We start from the raw sequence: 27,676 nt of genomic DNA, 5'->3' as shown, positions 1-27,676 counted from the left end.
TAATGCCACACGTAATTTTTAATCAAGATCCATCACTGCTCTATGTCAAAGCTCTTAATAAAAATAACATTTTTCTGAGAAAACCTACATAGGTGAAGCAGCATGTGTGATGTCTGTTATAAAATAACACTTCAGGGTCTCTGGGCAAGCCTTATTCTTTCTCAATAGACCAGTGCACAGCACAGCCTGGCATGGTTCTGTCTCTGCTTTGGGTTTGCTCTGTGCCAGGAGACTCCAAGCAGGCAGTAACTACAGCTGGGTGCTCCATGACCATTTGTGAACAGCCACACAGGAACAGAAAACTTCTTTTCCTCTGAACTATATGGCAGTGGAGAACAAAGAACACAATGGAACAGTAGTAAATTTTAAAAACTCTATTAAAAATAAAATGGGTTAAAAGCAGCAACCAAACTTTTTAGTAGCTTGTGAAAAATACTTTGTAGTCTCCCTGTCACGTTCAAGGGTTTCTATAAAGCAAGTGCAAATTACAGAAGATGTGTTAAATTTAGCTTAATATGCCACCTTTAATTTGGGAGTTTACAATAAAATCAAAGTCTGCATCCAAGGGTGAGTTCCTATTTTACCAGTATCTCTGGGTTATTGACACATGTGCCTTTTCACTCCCAGCCTCAGCCGCTGTACAGAGGCACCGACAGCCAGAGCCGGTTGCTGTGCAGGCACACTCACCAGCGGGGCTTAAGTGCTAAGCCCACAGGAGCTGCCCTGGATGCTGTGAAGACAGAGAAGTGAGAACTTGCAGAGGTGTAGACCAGTACCAACCTCATTGAAAGGCAAATCTTCCTTTCCAATAATTAAGCCCAAATCCTGCTGCTGAGCAACTGCTTTTCCAGGCTAAGTACTTCCCCCAGAACAAACTGAAAGGTACAATTTACAAGTAAGATGCTTGGTGTAAAGGATCTTTCTCCTTCCCTCTCTCCTTGAGTCTGTTTGTGGATCACTGCCAGCATTTGAGTTTCTCTCAGTTTCATCCAGCTTCAAAGCTTACCTTTGATCATCTTTAGCTGAGGTAATTTTTTGTAAAGGAAACAAAACCATTCAGTGTTGCAGCTTTTCCTTTTTCACTGTTGCAACACACTGCACAAAGGAACATGCAGGCTCTCCAGAGACATTCTGCATTCTCAACTGACCATTTTACTCAGAATCCCCAAGGAAAACCCTCAACACTCTCAGTTAGCACATGCTTCAGGATATGAGCCGTGTATAGACTGCCAGCACTTACCATGATGCCAATCAGCTCTATAGCAGCTGGATTTTTATTTAAAACATTCTAAGAGAAAAAAAGGTAAATATGTTCAGATTCATCAGGCACTAGTGAAACAACAGAAGAAGCTTCTAGGATTTGTATCTAAAACTCCTGCTTTGCTGCCCTGAGTTCCAGACTATGGCTGTAGTGAGGAGAGACAGAATGAGGGAAGCCACTCACCTATGTATGAGCTAATCTTGTGTTTCATCTGAAAACAGAGATCAATTACATGAAAAATACTAATCAAAAATCAAAAGCAGTAATATTTGATCACATTTAGTTACTATAGAACTATATATGAAGATGGTTCTATGAAAAAGATCACCACATATAAATGTGCAAAGCTGGCAGCTGAGGACATTTGGCCAGTAAATACTGGCCAAGATCCTGGCACAGGAAAACAGTTCATCTGATCCAGATGTTTATTTTTCCTCAAAATATATTTGTGAGCAATGTTTTGAGTTGTTTTACAAACTGCTTAGTAAGAGAGCAGAGAGGAGTTGAGGTTATTTCATGTTGCGCACTATTCTTCTACAGTGGTTCATCTTCATCTCCCCCAATGCCTGCTCCAGTTGCTGGATAAGGTGGAGAAGGGTAGCAGGGTCAGTTTGCAACACCTGGGCAGTTTGATCTTCATTTTGGTTAAGATGTAGCTTCATAGTCACAGCAGGCTTGATCTGTTGCCTCAAACTTCTGCTTGCAAGCTGCAGGTGGGGTTCAGTGGGACAGGAACAGGAAATTGGTAACATGGTTATCAATGTTTGTTCTTAACAGTTCTCATCAGCCTTGTAGAACCTGCCTGCATGACTGTTCAGAAACCTGTTTCATTCACATTAAAGATGTGGTTGAAAAAACAAGCTGCTATTGTGTTTTATAATTAAGGAATACTAACCCACTTTAATCAATGCTTTCATAATATTTCTGAAAATAAGGTGATAATCAAGACCAAATATGTTCAGTATATGTTAATGTTTTAAAAATACCAATAGAGCCATTAATTCAATTTTCATCAGGCAATAAGTACTTTGCATCACTGCATATACTGTTCATCTCACAACTGGCTGTCTGTGGGACACTAACAAAGTCATGTCAGTTTTAAATACATTAAGTACTGCTGTCTCAATTATTTTTACAATGTTTAGTGTGTTTTTATTATGTAAAAAAAATGGGAAGGAAAAGATGGAATACTAAAAACATCAGGGAAGTCACCTGCACATCCAGTCTCCACTCCAGACTGTGGTAGCTGGGAAGCCTGGGTGCTAGCTCTCCAAGAATGCTCCTGATCTCTTTCCTGTTGTCAAGGTACAGCTGGAGCAAAGATTTGTTCAGTTCATCTGAGAATCCCAAAACATGAATGGAATCTTGAAAGTCAACCTCAGAAATCTAGAAATAACAAATTAGGCCAGGTAATCATCATTATTTCTTGAAAAGAAAATAAAACTGTAACTAAACATCACATATACTATGGTACAGCTATTCTCCTGCAGGAATGTTCAAGTACAATTCTACATCTTGGACAAAACAAATATCCAGGTTTACAAGGATCTACAGATGCTGATATATTACTGCAGATTTGTATGAATTTCAAGAACAGTTTTTTTAAGAACATTCAACCCCCTCACATGTAAGCCTTCACATCAAAGACCAAGACACAGCATGAGGGAGCACCTCAGTTGTGTTACAAGGCACAACATGCTGTGTGAATACATTTGTCAGGGTGCTACTGTGCCACTAATCTGTAATGTGTAATCTGCACATGAGCAACACAAGACACAATACTCAGGCTCCTCTCCCAAAGGCAGGAGAAGATTCACAAGCTTTTGTGCTTACTGTAGCAGCCTAGCCCAGCACTGGGGAAGCTGCTAGTGACTCCACAGAAAATGCCATTGTACCTCTCCAATGCACCACCCTGCAGACACAGTTTGTAACCAACCACATTCTACCACAGTACACTGTAACCTGTAGGTCAAGACATTAAAATTTCGAGATATCTTTTCACCATCATTTTTAGAGGGCTAAGTGCCCAGAAGACATCTCTTGAGCGTATCCCCAAATTCCTTATGAAAAGGTATACTTGCCATAAGCTTGGAACTCTCAGTAAGAAGATACACTAGTCCGTCTACCCCATGCTGAATGGTGTCAATGCCAATGTTCAGCTTTCCTTTAAAGGAAGCACAAAGTGCCTTTTACTTGCTAACTGCCGCAGCAGTGAGACTTCAAGCTACAAAATTTTAGTATGCAAAATATGCTTAGGGGAAAAAAAAATAATAAAAAAAAAAGGTTTCACATCCTTCAAATAACATCCAGCATGTTAAAGACCCCCCTCAAAACAAACCATCAAAAGCAAAAAACTAAGAAAAACACAAAATAATTTCTCATGGAATGGTACAGAGAAGGGTTTGTGTCCGAAAAGAGATTCCTCTTCCCTCTTTACACTGAGCACGAAGCGCCGACCCCCGCGGTGCTGGAGCCCAATGCCGCACAGCGGTGCACCGGGGACTCGGGGATCGTTCGTGGCCGGCGCAGAGCCCACCGTGTTCCTGCCCTCCTGCCGCGGAATCACCGCTCCCCAGCCCGCTCCCCGCTCCCCGGCCCGATCCCCGCTCCCCGGCCCGCTCCCCCCGCTCCCCAGCCCGCTCCCCGCTCCCCGGCCCGCTCCCCGCTCCCCGGCCCGATCCCCGCTCCCCAGCCCGCTCCCCCCGCTCCCCGGCCCGATCCCCGCTCCCCGGCCCGGTCCCCCCGCTCCCCGGCCCGATCCCCGCTCCCCAGCCCGCTCCCCGCTCCCCGGCCCGGTCCCCGCTCCCCGGCCCGCTCCCCCCGCTCCCCGGCCCGCTCCCCGGCCCGGTCCCCGCTCCCCGGCCCGGTCCCCCCGCTCCCCGGCCCGGTCCCCCCGCTCCCCGGCCCGCTCCCCGCTCCCCGGCCCGCTCCCCGCTCCCCGGCCCGGTCCCCCCGCTCCCCGGCCCGGTCCCCCCGCTCCCCGGCCCGGTCCCCCCGCTCCCCGGCCCGGTCCCCCCGCTCCCCGGCCCGATCCCCGCTCCCCGGCCCGATCCCCGCTCCCCGGCCCGGTCCCCGCTCCCCGGCCCCGTCCCCGCTCTCCGGCCCGGCTCTCACTGGCGGCGGTCTCGCAGGCCCGCGGTGCCGCTCCCCGCCGCAGCTGCTCCAGCGCCAGGCGCCCGAGCTCGCCAAGGGCTGTAAGGACAGAGAGAGAAGAGATCCGGCTGCAGCCCCGGCTCGGCTCCGTTCTCCCGGCCGCGGACCCGCCGCGGCCCCGACCTGCGCCGCCGGCCCGCGGCAAACAGCCGAGGTGTGCCCGGTGCTCCGCCGACAGCACCAGCAGCATCCCCGCGGCTCCGCCAGCACCGGCCGGGAAGGGGCGGCGACCCGCAGGCGCCTGCGCGGGGCCCAGGCCGCGGGGACACCCTGGGACACCGAGGGACATCCTGGGACTCCCTGGACACCCTGGACATCCTGGGACACCCTGGACACCCTGGACACACCCTGGACACCCTGTGAGACACCCTAGCACACCCTGGACACCCTGTGAGACACCCTAGCACACCCTGGACACCCTGGACACACCCTGGACACCCTGTGAGACACCCTAGCACACCCTGGACACCCTGGCGTGCAGCAGCTCCGAGCCGTGTCCCGGGGCAGCTACGGGAGAGCGCCCGAGGGGCTGCACCCGGGACGGACGCAGTGACGATTCTCCCCAAGTGCGCGTCGCTGCAACGAAACCATTCTTCTATCTTACAGACCTGTGCTGAAGTGAGGTAACAGATTAATTCTGCGTTTCCTTTCCTTCCTGATGATTCTGTTATTCCACCTTCCAGCAGCAGTTCAAGCTCGCTCCCATGTACAGCCCCGGTAATGTGGAGATCTCGCTGTAATGTGTCACCCAGACGCTGGTGCTGCTGCCCTGGCACAGCATTTCTTACCACAGAAAAATGCGTGTTCCTTGTTCAATGAAGTCAACAACAACAACAACCAATGAAACAAGCACACTCCCCCCGCAGGTTCTGAGTTACTAAAATTATGTATAACAACTTCTCGTAGCTGTTCTTCCTTTAAGAGATAGTTCTTTTTGTTAAACCCAAAGGCTGGACAACTTTTGAGGTGTTTTATTTTTTTTTAATAACAGAATGTCTGGAAACTGTGAGTGGAAAAATATCTTAATTTTAATTAATCTTAATTTTGTCATTTGTCATTTTGTCACCACGTGGAAGCACTAGCTTTTGCTCAGAACATGCTGCACTTTTATGCAAGACTGGCAGTCACGGATACAGGCCATCCCTGTGACTGAAGTAAGCTTCTTTATATGGAGTAAATTGCACTATTAAAATGTTATCAAGTTTAACCTTCAGACTCTGAATACAAATTCCAGAATCATACATGCAGATGCAGTGTTTCAGTAAGACTCCCAGAAATGCTCTGCATTTCAGCATCTTTTTTTTTTTTCAATTTAAAAATTTATAAATTGCTGTAGATATATTTACATGGGAATATTTGCAATGTTATGCCTGTGAAATACAACAAATTCCTGTGAAGCTGGTGGGAGTCCTTACCCTCAGGTTATTTGTCTCTGCCTCTCTCGACCAAGAGTTTGGCTTTGCTGTTTAGGACAACACATCCCTATGAACTATGAACTCCACATACACATCCATACATCTGTGGAATTACAGGCATGTACTGCCTCCTGCCCTCGCAGGACCTGTGCCCCCGCCGTGCCACCGCCGTGCCCCAGCCGTGCCCCAGCTGTGCCCCAGATGTGCCCCAGCCGAGCCTCAGATGTGCCCCAGATGTGCCCCCGCTGTTCCCCAGCTGTGCCCCAGATGTGCCCCAGCCGAGCCTCAGATGTGCCCCAGATGTGCCCCAGATGTGCCCCAGCCGAGCCCCAGCCGTGCCCCAGATGTGCCCCAGCCGAGCCTCAGATGTGCCCCAGATGTGCCCCCGCTGTTCCCCAGCCGAGCCCCAGATGTGCCCCAGATGTGCGAGGCGCTCCTGGAGGCTCGGCTTTGGCCCCGGGGTCGCCGCGCGCCCCCTGGCGGCAGGGCGGGAGCCCGTGCGGAGCCACGCCCCCGCCGAGCTGCAGCTGAGTGACAGCCCGTCTGGCCAATGGGCGATCCCGAGCCACCGCCCGCCGCGGTAGGCGGGACTTCCGGCGCGGGCGCGGATCGCACGGAGCGCGCCATGGCGTCGGCCTAGGCCGCCCGGGGACCGCGGGACCGCGGGCCGCAGGTGAGCGCGGGGCGGGTCCCCCGGGCCGCAGGTGAGCATCGTGGCGGGGCCGCTAGGCTCTCTGGGCGCTCCGGCCGTGCGGCGGCTGAGCACTTACAGGCCTGGCGCTCCATTGCGCAGTGCTTATTCGCCTCCACCCTTGGAGTGGCGAGGCGGGGCTCGGTTCCGTGGGCGGCTTAGGCCCAGCCGGGGCTGAGCCCGGCTGGAGCGGCCGCGGTCCTGCGACTTCCCGGGACTGCGGGAGGGAGATGAGCAAAGCGGAGCGGAGACCTCTGGAGAGCTCCCCGAGCGTCGCTCTTGGGCCGGTGAAAGCTCGACCTCTGGTCTCGCTGTTGGCTTCTGCCGCGTGTGTGGTTCTTGACACTGGCTGTGCTGCGAGGTGCTGCTTGGGCTTGCACGATGAGCAGCGTGGGGTCTGACTGGCGGAAAGTTGTAAAAACGTTAAAATTAATTGAGAGGAATTGTTCCTGCATCTTAACAGGTGTGAATGGTGAAAGCGTGCGTCTGAGTCCAGTTTTGTGTCAGGTCTGAGGTGGAGATTATGTCAGTAATAATACGATGGCATCAAAATGCAAGAATTCAGATATGGGGGGAATAGAGGATAGGAATGAGAATTGCTCGTATTAGTTGTCTAGTTTTTCTTCATCCTCTGCTTGTGAGATTTTTGGAAGGTGCAGCCAAATCGACCAAAATATTTGGAATTTGTCACAAAGTTTCTGTATGTTCATATTTTTTTTGTAAGATTTACAACCTCACTTGGATTTGAAATAATAGAATTTAGGTTTGTTTGATACCGATGTACAAGTTTTGTTTTTTTTCAGGAGTGGGAGTGGGACTTTCATTGAGAGAGTTAAAATGTAAACATAACGTTGTGTGAACATGGAATTGCTTTGTGTTGTACTGTGCTTTGAAACATATTTTGAGTGGATTGAGATATAAATATCTGAAAATTTCATATTTAGGTGTAGTTTCTGAGGCTTGATCTGTGATTATTTGCCAAAAGCTGTGAAAGTGTAATACCTTTGTGACCTCTATCTTAAACGTGCTTAGTGTGTTTACTGCAGGGATGTCTTGCTGCTCGTAACTATTGCTGGTCCAGCACACCCCACGTTTTTCTCTCCTCATTTCTGTCCTGTTCAGCCTTGTGACAGAGGGATGCAGCACCACAGGCATAGTTCGGTTTGTTAATTCGAGCATGGAGAGTGAGAAGAAATGTTGGAAGTTATTTAGGGACGACGTTGTCTATACACGCTGGTAAATCAGGTGTAAAGTGCAGAAGACTACTGCAGAGTCAGGTTTAGCTTGTTTTGTTTGGTTTACAATACAGCTCTTTTCCACACACCTGCATTTCTGTGTGCTCTGAGCTGCTTCCCTCAGCTGAGAGGGTCATGCTGTCCAAAGAGCCATGGAATTTCAGGAATTGTAAGGCTTTTTGGCTTGCATTTGAGGCATAAGATCCTGAGCAGAGAAGATTTTGTATGTAACTTTGACAGGGACAAGTGCACTGTATATACATCTTGTTTGCAAGGACCCCTTTAATTCTCATGTTTTCTAACCTTGTTTAATACTCTTTTACTGCTTTTTTCTGTGCTGAATTTACTGTATTGGTTAAAGTGCTGTGATAACTTCAAATGTATTGTTGTTTCTGTCAGTAAAAATGGCTGTATGTTTGAAACAATGGTTCTCTTATCCTCCCTGTTTCACTGATGTTCTCTTTTTTAGGGTAGGGTGATGAGAGAGGTTGATAAATCCTAATTTAGTAATAAGAGTTCATTAGTTTTGTAACTCACTACCGTTTTTTTCCTGTGAGTGTAACTTCATTTCTGTGATCCAGTTGAAAGTTTCACAAAGCATTATATGTCTGATTCTGACCAAGTTAGAATAATGAGAACTGTTTTTGAAAATAATAAATTCTAATTACCTTCATGTTAGCTTAAATCAAGTGTATCTCTCTGGTATTTGCTTTAATTAACCTTGAGAACCTCCCATAATGGGACCATGCTTTTTACTTGAAAAACCAATGGAGGATAGGTCAGAAGGACGGGAATTCTTAGGTGTTTCTTGGTTGCGAAAAAGGAAGTAGTAGTGTTGACTGTGATGTGTCAGTTAAGTCAATAGTTTTCAGAAGAGATATCTACAGTCAACTGAAAACAAATTTGCATGAAACCATTTATATAAGAAGCCACAGTTTGGAGATTTTCAACAAAAAATTGTTTCAGCAAGCATTTCGGATGACCTAATTGCGTTTTTTGTCAAGTGCTTTTAATTACTCCAGTAAAAGAAGTTAGAGGAGATCCAGATGTTCAGATAATTATATTATAAAGTGCATACTGTCCACTTTTAAAACTTGTCTGTTAATTATTATAATTTTTATAGCTGTGTTGGACCCAGAAATGGACCCATTCTATTGTTTCGTGTTCTGACTATTTTATGTAATTTCCAGTAATTTCTTACTTTGAGACTGGTAGAATCTCTAGAGAGACTTAGAGATCTGTGGACCATACAATTCTCTTATATTCAGGAGTGAAAGTGGTTAGATTTCCTGCTGAATGTAGCACTTTTTTGGTTCTTGTTTCGTACTCATGAGTATGAGGTGTGTTGGGTCACATAGAATTAGATTCTGAATGTTGGGTTCTCTAACTTGATCGTGTGTAGATGTGTGTTTTTATCAAGGGCATAAGATACTTTGTGCTTTCTGTGTTATTAAGAGGTTTCCTGCCCACAGTCGTGTTGTAGCTAAGCCTGAGTGAAATCTGAAGTTCTTCCAAGTTGGTATCACATTGCTTTTGCAAGTGTATTTTTGGAATACATATTTTTAGTGGAATTGTTCAGATCAGGAATTTTACTGATTTGGATTTATGCTGGAAGAAGGGAAGTTTAAAATGAAGTGCCTAAGGATGATTACTGTAGTGTGAATTACCATCCCTTTGTTCCCCTTGCATTGCTTTATGGTGCCTAAAGCCTTTTGAAGTCTTGCTCTTACAATTTTTTAAGTTTATGCAGGCTGTTACTCCCATGGAGGGACATTATTCTAGCAAAAGGAACTTCTAAAATAATCATAACTTTAAGATTACTTGTTTCTCAAAGGTATACACTGAAGAATATTTTGCATACTTCCTCAGCAGAAAAGTTCTAAGTGAGTAAGAGTCCTGTAAAATGACACAGGAAAGTGTTTGTTATGTGCCTTGACTCTGATTCTTTTTTTGCAGGTATTGAATAAATATGCTGTTGTCAATAGGAATGCTGATGTTGTCTGCCACTCAGATATACACTATTGTGACTGTACAGTTATTTGCCTTCCTGAATCTTTTACCTGTGGAGGCAGACATTTTAGCAGTAAGTATAATAATATTTTTCTACATGGATGAAATCTCTATAAAATGGAATAATCTCTTCAATTATTCTATTAAGAATCAGTTAATACAATAAATGCTATAGCAGATTGCTTGGAATGGAACTGCCATAACAGTTTACTTCAATAAACAATAAATTGTATATTTTCAAATGAGTTTATGGATGGTATGTGCTCAGGTACCGTGATGGTGAAAGCACCTAATTCCCTTAGTCATTTAGAAAGTTCCATTCTGACCAGATGTCATCTAGCATGTTGTAACCCTGTTAATTCCATTCTTTGGTTTAGACAGCAGGTTAAGTTTTGGTGATGGGTGCTGTTTTGGAGGGTTACTGGATTTAAGCAATCTTCTGTGACTAATGTAATTTATTTGTGTGGGTGGGGGGCCTTGTCAATAATGGGTTTTTTTACACCTAAATACAGTTTTAAAATAGCTGAAAATATCTGCTATCATAAAGGAAAATAATAAACAGTGTAATGAACATAGATAAGTGGTAAAAGCTGTTGTTGTGCCGCTTATTACCACTTTGATATAGCGTGGCCTTTTAAGGGGGAAGTTATAAAATGTCTTTGTAGGGTAGAGCTTAAGCTACTGAGATAATTAAACCTAATTACTGTAGCCTCCTTCTTGTTCCAGTGATATGGAGAGAGTTGTTAACGTCATATCAGTTTTGGAGAAGAGAGTGACAAACTCTCAGACACAAATTTTAAATTAAAAATACTTAAAAGTTTTTTGTGATAAAGCAGGGTTGATGAATACTAAAGTATGGCATTTGGATTTTCAGGTTGATACTATTCTATAAATACTTTCAGTAGAAAAAAATATAAAGAATCAATGCATACATACATTGCTTAATTATGGCACTGACATCACCATTTCATTGTGAAATTTTAGGCTTTTTACTATAAACATGATTTCCCTTTGACCCCTTTTGCTCTGTCACCAAGCCTGTGCTTCCTCTTTTCACAAAAACCTAATTCTTTCTTGCTTTTTCCTCTTTTAGAAAAGTTACTTAAAAGAAACAACCCATCCCAACCTCAAATATGAAAAATAGGGCACTTTGGAAGTTTAGTTTGATTTTTTTTTTTTTTTTTTCTATTTAAGCTTTGTATGTAGTATTCTAAAATAATTCCATAAGAAAATGAAGCATCTTTTATTCTTGGTTATTTGGAAGTTGCAGATTTATTCTGAGAATATCTAGAAGTAAGAAATGAAGTGATGAACTAGATACTAAACTGCTACACAAAGGAGCCAGTGGAATGCTTAAAAGATGCTCAGAAGAGGGAATATTTGCACTGTGACGTGGAATTGCTGGTGTACAGATCACTTACGGTCTTGAGAGATTTTACCATTTAATGATTACCCATTTTTTAGCAAAACTGGCCAAAGTTTTGGGTTTACCAAGGAAAGAAATTCTTCTTTTCCCTTTTAATTTAGGAGCGGTTTTATGCTTCTGTGTTCTCATATAGTTGCAGCCTTAAAGGATCATGTCTGTGTAAAGTGCTGTTTAGGTGCATGTGAGACAGGATTGGTTATTTTTTTTTGAAAGGGGTAAAAAGAAATAGGTTTGTGTCAAACTCCTGGCTTAAGCTGGGGCTTGTCAAGTGATTGAAGGGCAAACTGACAGTAGCCTGGACTCAGGATGTTTAGAAGAAGGAGGAATGGAGGAAGGTAGTGCACTGGTGCTCTCTGTGGTGGAAGGTCAGGAGGAGAGATTGTGTGGGGCACATTGGTTACACAGAAAAAAGAAGCTTCCTTGAAATTTGGCTCCATTCCTACCTGTTTTCCCTCAAAGTCTGTGGGAAGAAAGCGCCTTCCCAGCATTGCTTCTTTGGAAGGGCTCACATAAGTCATGGCAGTGTTTTTCTCTGAGCTATAGACAGAGCAACCCTGTCTAAGCCTGTCTGGTAGGAAACATCCCTCCAAAGCAAACACCATCCATGCTTGGCAGTTCTGTGTGACAGATGTGATGAATAGTTTAAACAACCGATGCACATTCAAGTCCGTTAACTGTAGAGTTCACAACTTTTGTAGGAAACACTCTTTTTTAAATGAAAAAAATATGCCATATGTACACAGCACTTCTTTCTGTATGAATTTTGTGTTGGTCAGGCATTTTATACAGGCAGAGAAGATGAACAAAGAAAGGGGAAGCAAAGCTTGCACAGATTTAGGGTCTTTTTCAATATTCCTCTGTTTTAAAATGAAAGCTCATAGTTATTATCAAAACAAAGCAGTAGAGATACTTTTCAGCTACTAATCTGAATGTACAGCAGGGAATTGGGAGGGGATCGCATATGGAGGCTATTCTTTATCTACAGTAAAACACCTCTTAAAAGCTGTTTTTCCCTGTACACAAATGAAAACATCCAAACCACTACCAAGGGCAAAACATCCACCACTACCATCCAACAAAAACTCTACATCCAAACATCCCAGCTCTTCATATTTTCACTTGCTAGGTTTGTTTGAAGTTTCTGTTCTGCACAAATGATGGTATTTGAATTTTAGACAGTAGAAAGATTTACTGTAGAAATAGTTCAGCAAAATATCTATTACTTTCTTGTATTGACAGCTGGATAAGAAAAGAATGATGTTGATGTGTGAGTAGAAGACAGGTGGAATAAGCAATTTTGTGATTTCATTGACATGGTCACAAGATGTCCTATGTCTGATAAATATTTTAATATATAAAAATACATAGTGATGTTTGGTTTAGTTTATACTTGTTAACTATTTCTGTCTTGTTGCAAACCTAATTTTTTTTTAAATGTATTTCTCTTAGTATAACCTTGAAAATGGAACCCGGACTTTTGATGATTTACCTGCTAGATTTGGCTATAGACTTCCAGCAGAAGGCTTGAAGGTAAAAAAAATAAATATATATATTTTGCCAGTTTAAGCTGGGCTAGAGTTTGTTTTCTTCCCAGTGCCTGGTGTGGGGCTGTGGTTTGGATTTGTGCAGAACCCAGCTGATAATTCAGAGCTGATTTTGTTATTGCTGGTATAGCCAAGGCCTTTTGGGTTCCTCCTGCTGGTGAGGAAGTTGGGAGTGCGTGGCAGGCTGGGAGAAGACACAGCCAGGACAGGGGACCCAAAATGATCAAAGGGATATTCCAGACCGTGTGACATCATGCTCAGTGTATAAAGTGGGGGGAAGGAAGAGAAAGGGAGGGGGACTTTTGAGTACGGTGTTTGTCTTCCCAAGTCACTGCTGTGTGTGATGGGACCCTGCCCTCCTGGAGGTGGCTGAACACCTGCCTGCCTCTGGAGGAAGTGAATTCATTCTTTGTTTTCCTTGGCGCGTGTGTGTGGCTTTTGCTTTTCTTATTAACCTGTCTTTGTCTCAACCCACAAGTTCTTCATTTCCTACCCCTGCAGTTCCCTCCCTGATCCTGCTGGTGGGGGAGTGAGTGAGTGGCTGCGTGGGGCTTGAGGGCTGGATGGGGCAAAACCCCACAATCCTTTTTGGCACTCAATGTGGGGCACAAAGGGTTCGAGATAAAAGCAGATTTGATTGGGAAGTGCTAGATTGAATTTGAATGTTGAATGTATTTAAAGAGAACTGAATATGCTGAATATTTCCTCTGTAAGCTAAAAAAAGGTAAAAATGGAAGGAATGTAGTACCAAGGAAAAATAAAGACAGAAATTATTAATCAACTGCTCAAACAAAACAAATGTGCAAAAGATCTGATGTTGCCTGTGAATAGGCAAATTCTTCTCATAAGAAGAGAATTTTGGTAATCTTTGTCTGCTTAAGGAGAATTTGCTGAAGTTTTTAGCACATAAATAAAAAATAGGAAAATAATGGAAATCTAAGAGAAGGTTGGTAGACCACTGTTTTCTGTGTTTGGTGGCAGTACTGATACATGATGTCATTTACCTTGCGCTGGACTGAGCAGATGCCAGACTTAATTTTGTCTGATACAATTTTTTGAAAAACATATTTGGAAGATTCACTGTCTCTGTACAGTCCTGCACTGAGAAGACCTTTCACACTGTGCAGGGTGAAGCAGCAAGAGAGATTATTTCCTTTGGTGTGGCCCAGGTTAAGTATGCTGTGTAAAGCAACTGTAGCTCAGTTTTTTGGGAAGTTACAACTGTTGTCTGTTTGCTACTCTTGTTGCATTGCTCAAGCAGGGGAATAGAGAAAGTCGGGGGCTGCAGCTCTGCTGTGGTGCATGTGCATTATGCCTGGTGCTGGGGTTGAGGGCAGGGATTGTGATTGATCCCTTTCCTTACATGGCTTCATTTCAATTGCAGTCCACACCCCATAGCAGGTGACACATTCTCCCAGCGTGTCCCTTAAAGTGTGGGTTACAGTCATGCTCTTTTATTTTACTCTGTATCAATAAGTGTGGAAAATGCAGATACATATATACTTACCTGTTAGACTGTCTTTACTTCTTGAAATAGCATCATGTTGGGGTAGAGATGCTGGGCCATGACTTGAAAACTGGTCATAATAATACCAGGAGAAGGCACTAGGAAGTGCTAATCTATTGAATTAGCAAAAAATATGCATGTGTCTCTATTTTTTTTTTTTTAATTTTCTTATTCCCATTTTCATTGACATGAAAAAACATATAAATATTATACCATATGAAATTAACCTAGTGTTAGAGAAGGCAGAAGATGTAAAGGTTTGCAAATGTTAATGGAACTGGAAAGGGAAAAACTGTATTGACTTCATGCAAAATAATTAGTATGCAAAAACTGATCCAAGATGGATGTGGCCATGGGAGTACAGGTTAGGCTTTACCATTATTTTGGTTTGGTTAGAAATTGGTTAAATTTGGTTAGAAATTCTGAAGACATGATGTCTTCTGAAATACAGCAGCAAGAATGTTTTGTATAGCATGATAATTACTTTTCATGTCTTTAGTGTGGTCAGTATGTTCACTTGGAACGCAGGAAGACGTGTAGGTGGACTGAGTGAAGTTAACAGAAAAGAGATTAAGTTGAAAGTAAAATGGGAAGGAGCTGTGAGAGGTTAAATATATGCATCTTCCTTAGACAGCAATGATAAGGCACATTCTGCTCTTTCTGGCTTCTGCTGAGGTATACAGACATACTGGTGGCAGTAGTAAGTGGTGTGAAGGCTTTTATTTCTTTTATCTCTAATATATAAGACAGAGGAGGTAGAAAGTAAATAATTTTAAAATAGATTACATATGGTGATGTTAATGCTGTGAACTGGTGTTTAAGTACTTAGAAAACTACTTAAAAGCCAGATGAATATCCAGTTTAGTTCTAGTCTTCACATTCTCTGAGGGAGTTTGTTGCTGAGATTATGCAGCTGATTTCCTTTTGGTGTGCTGTGCCGAGTTCAACACCAAGGGGCACGCTCTCTCTTTCTGACTGCCTTGCCTGAGGTGCTCTGCAGTGACAAGAACTGTTTGTTCCCTTTATAGTCACTTCCCTACAAGCCACTCTCAGTAAGTTTGTTCATTTTGGATAAAATGTATTTTGTGTTCCACTCCAGCAATTGAAACACTTGTCCATGAGAATGGAGGTTGTGTCTGGCCATCCAGGCAGTTTAGGGCTTGTGGGAAGTTCAGGCTTCCTTACTTTTTTATACAGTGGAAGTGGCTACATGGAATCAGTCATGTGGCAGTGATTTGTTTGTCTTGCTGTCCCCTTTGAACAGTGTATGAGGGTTTATGACTGAGATGTGTATGCTTTTACAGCTTAGAATTCTTATACAAAAATTTAGGCAGACCACCTTCCAAATTCTGGGCGGGGGGAGTTTGTATCACATCCCATGGAGACCATGAATAGCCCACATGAGCGGGGAGTTGTATTCCTGTTACTTCTGTCTGTAAGCCTGTTTGGCCCCAAAAACTGGCTCTGCAGCATTGTTAATGTTGCAGTGTTGAGAGCAACCAGTGCACAAAAAAAAAAGAAGCTGGTGATAAGGAAGAAGGGTGGATTACTCTTTAATTCCATGTTGCCCTTTTAATCCCAAAGGGTAATGAAATACTGCAAAAATTCCTGTAAATCAGGAATTTCTGTGCAATTTCTCTCAAGCAGGCTTCATTTCCATGCCCAGTGGGTGTTATCATGGGGAGATGATTTGTTAAAGTTATGTAGTTGTTTATTGACTATATTGAGAATCAGAGGGTAATTAAGTGATTTACCCAAGTAGTGAGCCAATTTCATACACCAGAAATAGATCTAAGGAGCTTTGTTTCTGACCTTTTTAACTGTTAGACAGCTCTGTGTCTTAATTAAGGTAGCTGTCATCATGTGTGTAGAAATGGAGTTTTAGACCTGAATATTATATTAAAACATTTTCTTTGCATTAAGATTTTAATTACTTGTTTAAAATGCTACAAATTGTTACAATAGGATGAAAATAGTATACTCCTTCAGTGCTTGTGATTTAGATTTATTAGTATGCAAGTTGTAAAACACAATCTGTTAGGTTCTATAGTAAGTGGCTACAGACTTCCAGCAGAAGGCCACAGTCTCAGCCACCTAAAAACAACTCAAATTGCTTCAAAGTTGATATTGTCAGAGCTTCCTCCTTCCTGAAGCTTTCAGCTGTAGCTCATTGGGTGATGTTTGATTACCATAGCAAACCAACTGTTTTATATGCTAGGTCAGTGCTGGGGTCACACATGGAACTTTGCTTGTGTTCTGTTGTTAATTGGCAAGTGCTGAGTTTGTGTTTGTGGTTCTTAGGCCATTGTACTTCTGTTTTCTTGATTAGTCTCCATATGTCTTAGACTAATAGTTGCACTATATTAATGTAGCATATGCCATCTTCTTTTTTCTTGAACTACACTGTAATGTGTCCTAAAGTAGGACACACTGCAGAGAACGAGTATGATGGAATTAGAAAAACTGTGTTTTCTTTTAAACTTCCTAATTCTTAATAGACATAAAAATTCTGATTAATCAAAATATGTGGTCAGGGAAGTAGAAGGAATCCTACTATGATATAGAACTGAGCTGATAATAAGAATTTGTTTAGCTATTGTATGAAAATATGCAGGATTTTTTCCATATACTTGACTACCAACCCTTTTGTTAAAGAGAAATGAAGCTTCTTTTTCTGCTCCTGTTTTCTAGGGATTTCTGATAAATTCAAAACCAGAGAATGCATGCGAGCCTATAGCCCCACCTCCGCTGAGAGACAACTCCTCTGGTGCTTTTATTGTGTTAATCCGAAGGCTGGAGTGCAACTTTGATGTCAAGGTAAGATTTCATTTCCCCCCACCCTCTGTTTCAAAGAGTTTACTGGAGCTTCAGAAAAATTTCTGTAGCTGACGGTGGAATAGATACTGATTTGAAGGGGAGGGAGAATTTTCTTTTCTCCAGACAGATAAAGCAGAGCTCACCAAGACCAGCCAATGACCTACCTGTGACTAAACACCACTATGTCAACTACACCAGAGCACTGAGTGCCATGTCAAATCTTTTGTTAAGCACCTCCAGGGATGGAGACCCTACCATCTCCAATGTTTTATCACCCCTTCTGTGAAGAAATTCTTGCTGATGTCCAGCCTGAATTTCCCTGGTACAGCTTAAGACTATGTCCCCTTGTCTTACTGATGGTTGCCTGGGACAAGAGCCCTACCCCCACCTGGCTGCACCCTCCTGTTGGAGTTGTAGAGTGTGAGAAGGTCACCCTTGAACCTCCTTTTCTCCAGGTTGACCCCCACCCAAGCTCCCTCAGCCACTCCTTGTGCTTCAGACCCTTCCCCAGCTCCATTCCCTTCTCTAGACATGCTTCAGCCACTTGATAATTAAGGTCCCTTCCAACCCTTAACATTCGGTGGTTTTAAAAATACAAAATTAGAATGATTCGTGTTTGACTATGGTTTTCTTGAAAATTAGCCTCATACAATGGGGCACCTAAAGATGTCTTAAGGAAAACAGGGCTCTTCAGTTTGTTGTTGAGCTTTGTGAACTAAAAGGAGATTCAATTATTTGCTTTTGCTGCTGTGTGGTAGGTTCAGTTATGTGGTGATTGAAACATATAAATTCTGTGTTGACTGTGGATTCCACCTGCAGAGACAGGTTCACTGCATGTAAACTGCCTGCACATCAGACTCAGGAATGGCACATAGTCTGTCCTGGGAATCCTGCCACCGTGTGTGCATATGGCTCAGTGGGAAAAGAAAAGGGGGCAAATGGCTACTGGCTTTTTTTTCATGTCTGCTTTGTCTGTCTAATTGTTGTCTATATGATGTCAGGACAGTATTTCTTCTGGAGACATGGTCAAAGGAACAGGTCTGAAATTGGGAGATTTCTACATTGCAATTGAGGGATTTCCATAGTCAGTCCTTTAAAGATTATGTTGCATTAGCTCTGTATGTAAGAATTTTTGGTTACCTTTTATATTTCATATAATATTGAGGGGGGTTCCCACTCATTTCTTGAGTGTAAGAATAATGGTATGATTTTGGTTTGAAAGGTGACACATGGTTTATAAGTGCAAATTATGTCCATATTAATCACTTTGTTAAAGTCCACCTTATCTCAGAAAGCACAGACAGGCTACTGTATTTGGAAGCAATAGTCTTTCCAGTAAGTATTTTGTGTGGCTTGCAGGTCTTAAATGCCCAGAGAGCTGGATACAAGGCAGCTATAGTTCACAATGTTGATTCTGATGACCTCATAAGCATGGGATCCAACGACAGTAAGTACAGGTATCACTTCTTCTCTCCTGTTTGAATATCATTTCACCCACTGGAAACAGCAGCACCACCAAAAACCCCTCAAAACCTCAACAACAAAACCACCACCACAAATGAACAAAGACCAAAACCAAACTAAACAAAAAGCCTAGATAAACCCTCCTGCTTTTAAGATTTGATAACAGGAGATGTTTTCATAAGAACAAGTGAGTTGACTTGTGCCTTCTCTGAATATTTCTTTTGGTTTTCCTTCAAATTTTAGTTCAGGTGTTCTGGGCTAGGTTTATATTACTGATGTGTAAAATAGCTGATGCATTGTTAGTCAAGTAGAAATACACAAAAAGGAGAAAATGCATATTTGGCAGGAAATCAAACTTCATGACATTTTAGTATTTAGAATCATAGAACCATTTAGGTTGGAAAAGACTTTAGATAATGAAGTTTATCCATGAGTCATTCCAGTTTGTTGTTGGTGGGTGCATCTTCCTATTCCTCTGGACAAATGTATTCTAGCATATCACGTGCACTTATTTTCAGTTGGAAAAAGAGTATTTAGAGACCAGTGCACCATTTACTATTTGTTTCTTGTGTTAGCTGTTCCAATTTTAACCTTCATGGAGTGAGTATGTTCAGAACATCTTGAAATCTAGTCAGAATGTTGGGTTTGTTCTGTGGTATGTGCTTTGTGTTGCTACTGCTTTCTTTGTGGCATTTCTTTATTTTGTCCAGTTTTCAACCTGTTCAAAATGGAATAAGAAAACAAATAAGAGGGAGAAAATTATTTTCCAGTGGAAATGCCATTGAGTAAACTAGGAATGAATTTCTACAAACTACATAGGAGCTGAGTAGCCCGGGCACTTATGTGAAAGTGGGTTTAATGAATTCTCAACCCATGTGAATCTTATCTTCAGGTTTCACTGAGTAACCAAAACATAGAACAAGTCCACAACAAACACAAACTTCGTAGTGTGAGCTGACTTTCAGCCATATGCACTTTAAGCTTGGGGAACCTGACTTCTTTGAGGTGGAGTAAACTCACCTCAGAAATCTCAAAAAGATTTTGAGCCTCAAATGTGAAGTATTGGGGGGAAAATCAATGTAAAGTGAAGCTGAGGAGAAGGTTTTCTAGAATATGGATTTATCTTTTGATAAGTTTTCATTTATTACTGCCTTTACTGGTAAACAGCGAAGACAACAGTTCATCCAGTTTCTTGAGACTGAAATAAAGGTATTAAAGGGATTTGTTAATTCTCTTCTTTCTTCTTTTTGACCATATCTAGCCACAGTTGTTTCCAGTATGTTTATTTATGTTTGGGGTGAAAAGAAGGGAAGACAGATTAATTAAAACTTATAGAACCAGTTCACAAAATCATGTAAGTTGCCAGAAATTCTTGAAATCAATGGAATTATGTGACTTGCTTGAATCTGAGTGAAGAATGCTGTTCTGGTTAAAATTATGATCATACTTTGGTTTTAGGCTCTCTTTATTCCATTGGGAATTTTGATTTTTCTACCTGAAATAAATTCCCTATAAATTGTGTAGGAAAAATAATAGTACTTATATGAAGTAAAGCTGTAACATGAATGTGCGTTGGTCTGGATGTCACTATGTTAAAATGTCTTCCAGTTGTGATAGTCTCATAATGTTCAGGTCTTGTTTCTTGAGTACCTATTGATTGTCCATGTAATAATAGTCTTATTTTCCTCCTTTTTTTTTAATACAGTTGAGGTTTTAAAGAAGATTGACATTCCTTCTGTCTTTATTGGTGAGATGTCAGCTAATTCGCTTAAAGAGGAGTTTACTTATGAAAAAGGGTAGGTTAACTCACATGCAGCTGTCTTATTCCTTGCATTAGATCATTGTCGCTTTTGACTATTTATGGTTTTAAAATAGGATGTTTTGATGACAGAGGTTAGAGGTGTTTCAGGTGAAATTTTGTGCCTGAGAGCAACCTGTAATGCTTCAGTGAATAAGAATTATTTCACTATATCTTTTGACAGTCATGTTATATTTTTTCATTCTGCTGTCAAAGCAACTATGAGGTGGTTCTCCTGGTTTCTCTAGGTTTGACTGAGGTCAGTAAATAGTTTTAACTCAAAAAATATTCTAAGAAACAGTGTTTTATCCTTTTATTTAATTAGCTTTATATTGTATGGATAGGGACTGAATTTTCTATATTGTTGTGCACAGTTAGGATTCCTGTAGGGTGTGTTGTGTGACAATCTTTTGTTTTACTTTTTTTTTATTGTATTTGTTTTTCAACTTGTTCATTAAACTCTCATTAATTTAGAAAATATTATCTCTTCCTCCCCACAGTGGCCATGTTGTGTTAATCCCAGAGTTCAGTCTTCCTTTGGAATACTACTTAATTCCTTTCCTAATAATAGTAGGGATCTGTCTTATTCTCATCGTCATATTTATGGTAAGTTTCTTCTTTTAATAATATTTTTTTCTTTCAAATCATCAGGGAACTGAATGATTTGAAACACACTGAAGTTAAAGTAAGGTATAGAGTGGAGGAAGAGTGAAGCTACGTGTACTGCACATGTACCATGCTTACCTGTAATCATTTAGTTTCTCAATAAAGCAAGCAGGTGCAGGGTTTTGTCAAAGGGATATCAGGAGCCTTTTGGATGTTCTCCCTGGCATGTAACTGCTTATAGGAATTGTCCTCACTGCCACTCTTACACTCCACAAGTGCTTGCTTTTTGGCCCCATCCAGAGTGACCTTTCCTTGTGCTCTTGTACACCGAGAGCAGATCCTGCCTTACCACACTTACTGATCGTTGGAGCCCCTGCTCCACAGTGCAGGGCTCAGTGCTCTCTACTGCACTTAGGTGTAGTTATGTGTGTGCAAGCACAGAGCATTGATCTCAGCACATGCATTGCCTCTAGGGGTTCTCATCTGGGACATCTCTCCTTGAAATGGTAAGGTAGCATAACTACATATTTCAGGATATTTAGCATTTATTAGTTTTTGTAATCTGTGCCAAATTTATTATTTTACCTTTTAATAAAAAGCAAGTAATGCGTCAACTGTTGTATAAACACTTACTTAAAATATTTTTCTGTATTAGTATTTTTTGCACTGCAAGTTACATATTTCATTAACAATCCTGTGCATGTTGGGCACAATTGCAATTGTAGCAGCTCTCTGAAAACAAAGCAGAATGATCACCTAAAGAAATTGAAGTTGATCCCAGGGAAGTTTCAGGTTGGATTTGGTCCTCATTCTTTTCTGATTCAGTCCCTGCTTCTTTGAGACAATCTTTTTTTTTAACTAGGAGCTTCACATGAGACTCTGATTGTCACTAAGGATCTGCATTACAGCAGAAAAACTTCCTTTTGTGCTTACAGCTTGTTTATATTTGTATTTGTGGTGAAAGTCTGAATGAACAGTTTAGATTCAAATATCCTTTGTTCATTTATTTGTTTGTCATCATATTTGGAAAAGAATGTCATATCACAGGTGCTAAATTTAGAAATTGAACGGAAATAGCATTAGAGACTACTCAGAAAATGGAAATATAATCTTTGTTACAGTTATTTAGAGAGCTTGGTACAACTAATGTTACTCGGTTATTTTTTTCAATGAGTTACCTTAGTATTGCATAGTACAACATGTAACAATGACTCAAAGTAAACCCTTTACTCCCCAAACTACTACTTTAGATGATATGTAAACAGTTCTGATGAATGTGGGAAAAATCCTCTAAAACAGCTGTAATAATCTAAATCTAAAGAAAAAGTGTTCAAACTTAGTGAATTGTGTTTTGTTCTGCAGTATGCTTCATGCTTTTCACAGGCCTCGGTAGAGGATTGCAGCAGTGGCCATTTTTTTATGTAGTATACATACCTTTTTGTTTCCTCTCAAAAAAACCCTTCTGTATTCTCAGTTCCAAGGGCCATGTTCATGTAGAGTATCCTTTAGGCTTGTTTGGTTTCATCCTTGTGTTCAGACAAGGAAGAGGTTATTCTGTGTTAGCTGGGGTTCCCTTTTGACCAACTTACTGCAAAGTTTCATAAACCAAACCTTTTGTTGTTCTTTTATTTTGGTGTAACTTACTGTTCATGTTATCCTGTCTGTTTTTAGATAACAAAATTTGTTCAGGACAGACACAGAGCAAGAAGGAATCGGCTTAGGAAGGATCAGCTTAAGAAACTTCCCATACATAAGTTTAAGAAAGGCAAGTTGATCATTCTTTGTCTAACCCTTTGGACATTATTTTTTTTAACACCAAAAACCTTGTAAATCAGAGGTATTAAGAGATAATTTTGAGTACACTTGAAATGGTAGAGTTTTGAGTGAAAGCATACTTTGGCAAATATGGCTCGACCCTGTTCCCACTGAAATAGAGGAGTTCAAACACTTCTTTAATGTGACTCAGATTGTGTCTGAGCATTAAAACATTTCTTAAAACAAATCAGTGCAGAAATTGCATGAAAATTCTTCAATTCCCAATATTTATATTCCCAAGCAATATTTACTACATGTGTCAGGAGGGGCTGCTGCAAGTCCTTTAAAGTCAAACTAATTCTCAATTATGTAGGAGATGAATACGATGTGTGTGCCATCTGTCTGGATGAATATGAGGATGGAGACAAGCTCAGGATCCTTCCATGCTCTCATGGTAAGCAGCTGTATTTTAGGTTTGAATTTAGATTAAAACAGCTTTCCAAAACACTGTCCAAAACTTACAGCATATATGTTTAGTAAGTGATTTATAAAATTCCTTTTTGCTAATATGCAAGAATTAATGTACAAAGTGGGAAAAGTGAAAGCTTGCTTTCTCTTTTTTAAAAACTAAAAAGCTAGCATTCCCACTTTTCATTTTTCCTTGGATGTACACATGAAAGAAAATCTGGGCTTGATGCTGTCCCCTGAATACCCATATTTACTGTAATACTTCTACATTTCAAAAATAGGCCTTCACTATCCCTGAGACAAATAAACCACTAAACTTAATTAAGCTCCTGGTGACTTAGAGATGCAGCTGAAGGGATGGGTCTGTCCTGGAGTCTGCAGCCATGCACACCACTGTCTGACTGCACTTGGAAGTCAGCTAGTGAAATATTTTCCCTGTGACAGTCTTTCTCAAGTCCAGCCCACTGCAGAGGTATTACTGCCTTCTATACACAGCCAGCATAGCAGGTAACAAGCTGAGCTTTTTAGAACCTCACTCATAAATTGCAAGCTAGGCTGACAAACAAGAGTTCTCAGAAGAGAAAGAACAGGTCCATGGCAGTTCTCCCAGTGGGGGACAGCAGAGGGAACTTAAATTGACCACCACCACCCACCACCATCAGTTCATGTGGAGAACATGTTTCCAGTGTGCTTGACCAGGTACTAAGCATGGCATTGCTGGCCCGTGTAAATACACGCTCTTTGCCAAGTAGAAGTCTCTGTTACTAAGAAGAACTGATTTTTTAATAAAAGTAAGACAAATACTTTATTTTAAACACAGCCAGTCTAGTTGCAGTGCCAATTGCAGGCGTCATTTAAGATCCACTAAATCATGCGGAAATGTTGTGCAGTGATGAGGTGCTTTGATACATGTTAGTGTGGAGGTAAGAGGCAATGTGAGGATGGTGGTGGTGGGCATGCCTGCTGCAAAGTGGCTGGAATTGCTCAAAAAGCTTTAACCTTTGTCAGATGTGGCCTGTTGTACTACTGCTGTCATTTACTCAATAGAGAACGCAGGTATTCATTGCATATACCCAAGTGACTGAGATTCTAAGCCATGAGGTGTTTTGTACAGGCTACGTGCCAAGAAATTTGGGACTAAAATTCTCTGTGAGCTACATTCTAAAATTCTCCTGTGTCACTGAACAGAAACATGGTTTAGCAGATTTCCCTGTCCTTTTCATTATTATAATGATGTCCCTGTATTTTGTTTTCTAACAGCATATCACTGCAAGTGTGTGGATCCGTGGCTGACAAAAACAAAGAAAACCTGTCCTGTGTGTAAGCAGAAAGTGGTCCCTTCCCAGGGGGACTCTGACTCGGAGACAGACAGCAGCCAAGAGGAGAATGAAGTGTCTGAGAACACTCCTCTGCTCAGACCTTTGGCCTCGGTCAGCACACAGTCTTTCGGGGCTCTGTCAGAGTCCCATTCCCATCAGAACATGACCGAGTCCTCGGAGTATGAGGAGGATGACAATGACAATGTTGATAGCAGTGATGCGGAAAATGGGATGAATGAAGAAAGCGTAGTGGTTCAGCTGCAGCCCAGTGAGGACAGGGAGTACAGAGTGGCAAACACTGTCTGAGACTACTAATGACCCATAGGTGTATGAACAAAAGAGTTCTTAAGGCTATTTACAAACTTTTGCATAGGGAATCTGTTTTAATCTGTAATCCATTTGGTTTGTTTGATAGGCACAGCAGTTCATGTAGTAGTACTCTGGTTAAATCATTACAGGTAGATTTATTTTTGATTCAGGTATTAAGTCACACATTCTGTTTTCTCAAAACCAACACTTAAACTGGACTTCACTATGCTAATGAATAATGAGAATAGTTTGTATCAATAGAAATATCGCAGAAACGCTAAATGTCCCTTGTTGAAACGGGATTTCTCTGGAAATACTTTTATTTCCATTTTGTAGCTACAACTGGGTCATCCTGAGAGCAATATTTATTACATGTAGATATGTGTTACCCCTTAGGCCCAATAAAAACTGTATTTGCATGTTTGTATAGTTTTCCTAAAAATTGTCACCACTGCTGAACGGAAAATGTAGAACAGATCAATATTCTATGTGCTGGTATGTCCTAACAAAGCAGAAGAAATTCCACTTCTATTTCAAAGCAGTGATTCTAAATAATCCTTTGGAGTTTGCCTTGGTAGCTGAGTTTAAGCAGTTCCATTGAGCAATTCCCAGGATAAGGAAACTTAATCTATGTTTAGTTTTGAGAAATGCACAAGGTCAGGTCCACCAAAAGCACACTAATTATCCCTCCTTGCTACTGCTTCGTCGTCTGGTTTCCAGTGAGGAGGTGGGAGTTGGGAGACAAATGAGACAGAGGTTTTGTTCCACACAGAAAAAGAAGTTTAGGGTAAGTATTCTATTGATCCTTGGCTCATATACCTCTTACTAAGAGCATTTTATGCTGCATTGCTCTGCTAAACTGTATATAAAAAATTGTTCTTTTCAAATACCTGATTTGAAAACAAGTGCTTACACCTGTCTCACAGAACTCAGTACTTACCAGTGTATCACAAAAGAAGGTAGATTCTATATAATACCTCTGTAACTATGTAGAAAGTAAAACCATGCATATACTCAAATGGAGATTTTTTATATGGCCTTGACTAAGGAAAGCTTGAAAGAATGTTAATAAACATGTTTTCCACTTTAAATATTGAAAGGAATTTATTGAACTTTTGCATCACTTGAGACCTTGAGTAGTTGCCTCTGTTACTGAGGATGAAGGTGCAGAACATGGAACTGTTTGGATCCCGAGCAGATGTTTCCTGTGTCATACTGTCAATCACAGTACAAGGAGTTGCACTGACTGGTGCAGGGATCTGAGCTATGCAGAAAACCTTCATTTTTGTTCACTTCTAGCTTGAGGAGTTTGGACTGGAGGAGTCTGTAGTTTGCCTGGGGAGTATGAAGGAGGACTAGGGTGCTCTGAACAATTCCTACCCAGCTGGCAGCACCTGCAGAGCCACAGCCCAGTGCTGGAACCCTGGACAGGCCATGGCAGGTGAGGTGATCCCAGATGTGACTGGGACATACCACTATGCAGCCACACACCCTGCAGTGCAGATCTGTTTTCTGGGCCTAGCTGAGAGCAGGGAAAGTTTATTTTGCACAGTGAGGCACAGTAGAAGGATAATAATGAAAGGGTGATTCATGTCCAAACCACTGCTGCCAGCAGCCATGGGGTAATGACTGTGATAGTGGTATATTTTCACCAGGCAAAATTCCCCTTTAGCGTGGTTATGTCTAGGTGAGCTCAAATGGGAAAATGGTTTCTAAAAATGTAATTACTAAGCTGAAGGATGTTTCTTAAAATAGGTCCCTGCTCTTGCTGTGAGTGTGCATGTTTATTCATTCATTATTGTATTCCAGGCTCTCTAAACTCTGAAGAATTCCGGAACCCTGAACTGACCTAAACTTTGTAATATGCTCTTATGTAATTGTAGTGCCTGCAATCAGTTGCAGACAGTTATGCTAGGAAAATTCACCAGCAAATGCGTTTGAAAAAGTAATTTGACCACCACCTAATTCTTAACCAAGGAGAATTACGCATACACCTCAAGAAAGGAGCATTGGTCAGAGAGGAACAATAAGGAATGTGATGGCAAGAACCTGATGTGTGCTACCAGCAGCTGCTCTGCCTCTGAGGTGCTGCTACAGTCAATTCCATCCACTCTGGCCTTGCCACAGAAGCAGCTTTGGGAATACAATGCCCTGATCTTCCTAGCCAGGGAGAAACAAAGTTCCGCAGTCAGAAGGTGAGTCCAACTTTGTGCTCAGACACTGAGCACAGCTTCAGGTGTGTTTTATGGGGGAAGCAGATTTGCATCCTCTGTACCAGTTACTGTTGAACAAGAATTTTCTGTGTGCTCTGGGTGTGCTGTCTGCTCTAACTTTGGCACTGGACACGGAGCCACTCGGCAGTGGGAGAATATGAGCACTATATATAGGAAAGTTTAAGTTAGACCCAGCTCTAGTGCCAAGCAGAGGAGCAGGTGCAGCTGACACCAAGGATGAAGATGTGGGGGAAGGAGGGGAGAACAAAGGTGTTTTCAGGTCCTGTTCAGAAGCACCTGACTAGTTTGACAGCCCAGGAAGGCAAAGTCTTTCTACAGATTCATGTCTCATGATCTGGGCTCAGCTGTCCTCCCATTCCTCAAGCTCCAGGGTTCATCACATCCCTTTGGGCCTGTGTTTTTAGGAGCTCTCAGCAGATGTAACACATACAGGTGCAATCCTTTAAAGTAATGGAGACCTTCTCTGGGTGAGGGGGGCACATTCCCACCCTGGCTGTACTGAGCTGGGCAGGCCACCACAGACTCCTTTGCCAGGTCCAAAGCGAAGTCACCTTCAGCTTGTTTCAGGAATGGTGTATTGGGCACTCAGAGGGCAGGAGAACCCTGCACCAGAGAGCTGGATAAACGTGGAATTAGGAGATGAGAAATCATCTAATTTAAGATC

At 41.9% G+C, this 27,676-nt stretch overlaps 2 protein-coding genes across 8 annotated transcripts; one reads left to right on the top strand and one right to left on the bottom strand.

Moving 5' to 3' along the window:
• COMMD2 (COMM domain containing 2) lies at positions 1-4,789 on the bottom strand. The gene is made up of 5 exons (XM_086843802.1): positions 4,538-4,789; positions 4,376-4,453; positions 3,343-3,425; positions 2,474-2,647; positions 1-1,968 (listed from the first exon to the last, which is right to left on the bottom strand). Exons 1-5 carry the CDS (start codon positions 4,701-4,703, stop codon positions 1,771-1,773), a joined length of 699 nt encoding a protein of 232 aa, XP_086699928.1. The 5' UTR covers positions 4,704-4,789; the 3' UTR covers positions 1-1,770.
• On the top strand, positions 4,650-25,869 carry RNF13 (ring finger protein 13). Of its 7 annotated transcripts, none has more exons than XM_086843795.1 (10): positions 4,650-5,037; positions 9,712-9,838; positions 12,641-12,721; positions 16,934-17,059; positions 18,419-18,506; positions 20,229-20,319; positions 20,822-20,927; positions 22,599-22,692; positions 23,056-23,136; positions 24,411-25,869. In XM_086843795.1, exons 2-10 carry the CDS (start codon positions 9,725-9,727, stop codon positions 24,773-24,775), a joined length of 1,146 nt encoding a protein of 381 aa, XP_086699921.1. In that variant the 5' UTR covers positions 4,650-5,037; positions 9,712-9,724; the 3' UTR covers positions 24,776-25,869. The 7 variants fall into 7 exon arrangements, with proteins under 7 accessions (XP_086699921.1, XP_023788476.1, XP_023788475.1 ...); XM_023932708.2 differs by lacking the exon at positions 4,650-5,037 and adding an exon at positions 6,381-6,502; XM_023932707.2 differs by lacking the exon at positions 4,650-5,037 and adding an exon at positions 6,381-6,533.
• The last annotated feature ends 1,807 nt before the right edge of the window (positions 25,870-27,676 follow it).

The sequence above is a fragment of the Cyanistes caeruleus genome, chromosome 10, assembly GCF_971803275.1.
Source record: "Cyanistes caeruleus chromosome 10, bCyaCae1.hap1.1, whole genome shotgun sequence".
Taxonomy (NCBI): domain Eukaryota; kingdom Metazoa; phylum Chordata; class Aves; order Passeriformes; family Paridae; genus Cyanistes; species Cyanistes caeruleus.
Note: the sequence above shows the minus strand (reverse complement) of the source record. Positions and strands in the feature narration are given on the sequence as shown.

Excerpts from the sequence above, each read along its gene's own strand:
- COMMD2 (XM_086843802.1), bottom strand. The coding sequence starts at position 4,703 with ATGTCCCTCGGTGTCCCAGGGTGTCCCCGCGGCCTGGGCCCCGCGCAG. Across the intron at positions 4,454-4,537 it reads GCCGCGGGCCGGCGGCGCAG|CCCTTGGCGAGCTCGGGCGC; the intron begins GTCGGGGCCGCG and ends CTGTCCTTACAG. Across the intron at positions 1,969-2,473 it reads AGTGGAGACTGGATGTGCAG|CTTGCAAGCAGAAGTTTGAG; the intron begins GTGACTTCCCTG and ends CCCCACCTGCAG.
- RNF13 (XM_086843795.1), top strand. The coding sequence starts at position 9,725 with ATGCTGTTGTCAATAGGAATGCTGATGTTGTCTGCCACTCAGATATAC. Across the intron at positions 18,507-20,228 it reads AAGCATGGGATCCAACGACA|TTGAGGTTTTAAAGAAGATT; the intron begins GTAAGTACAGGT and ends TTTTTAATACAG. Across the intron at positions 22,693-23,055 it reads CATACATAAGTTTAAGAAAG|GAGATGAATACGATGTGTGT; the intron begins GCAAGTTGATCA and ends TCAATTATGTAG.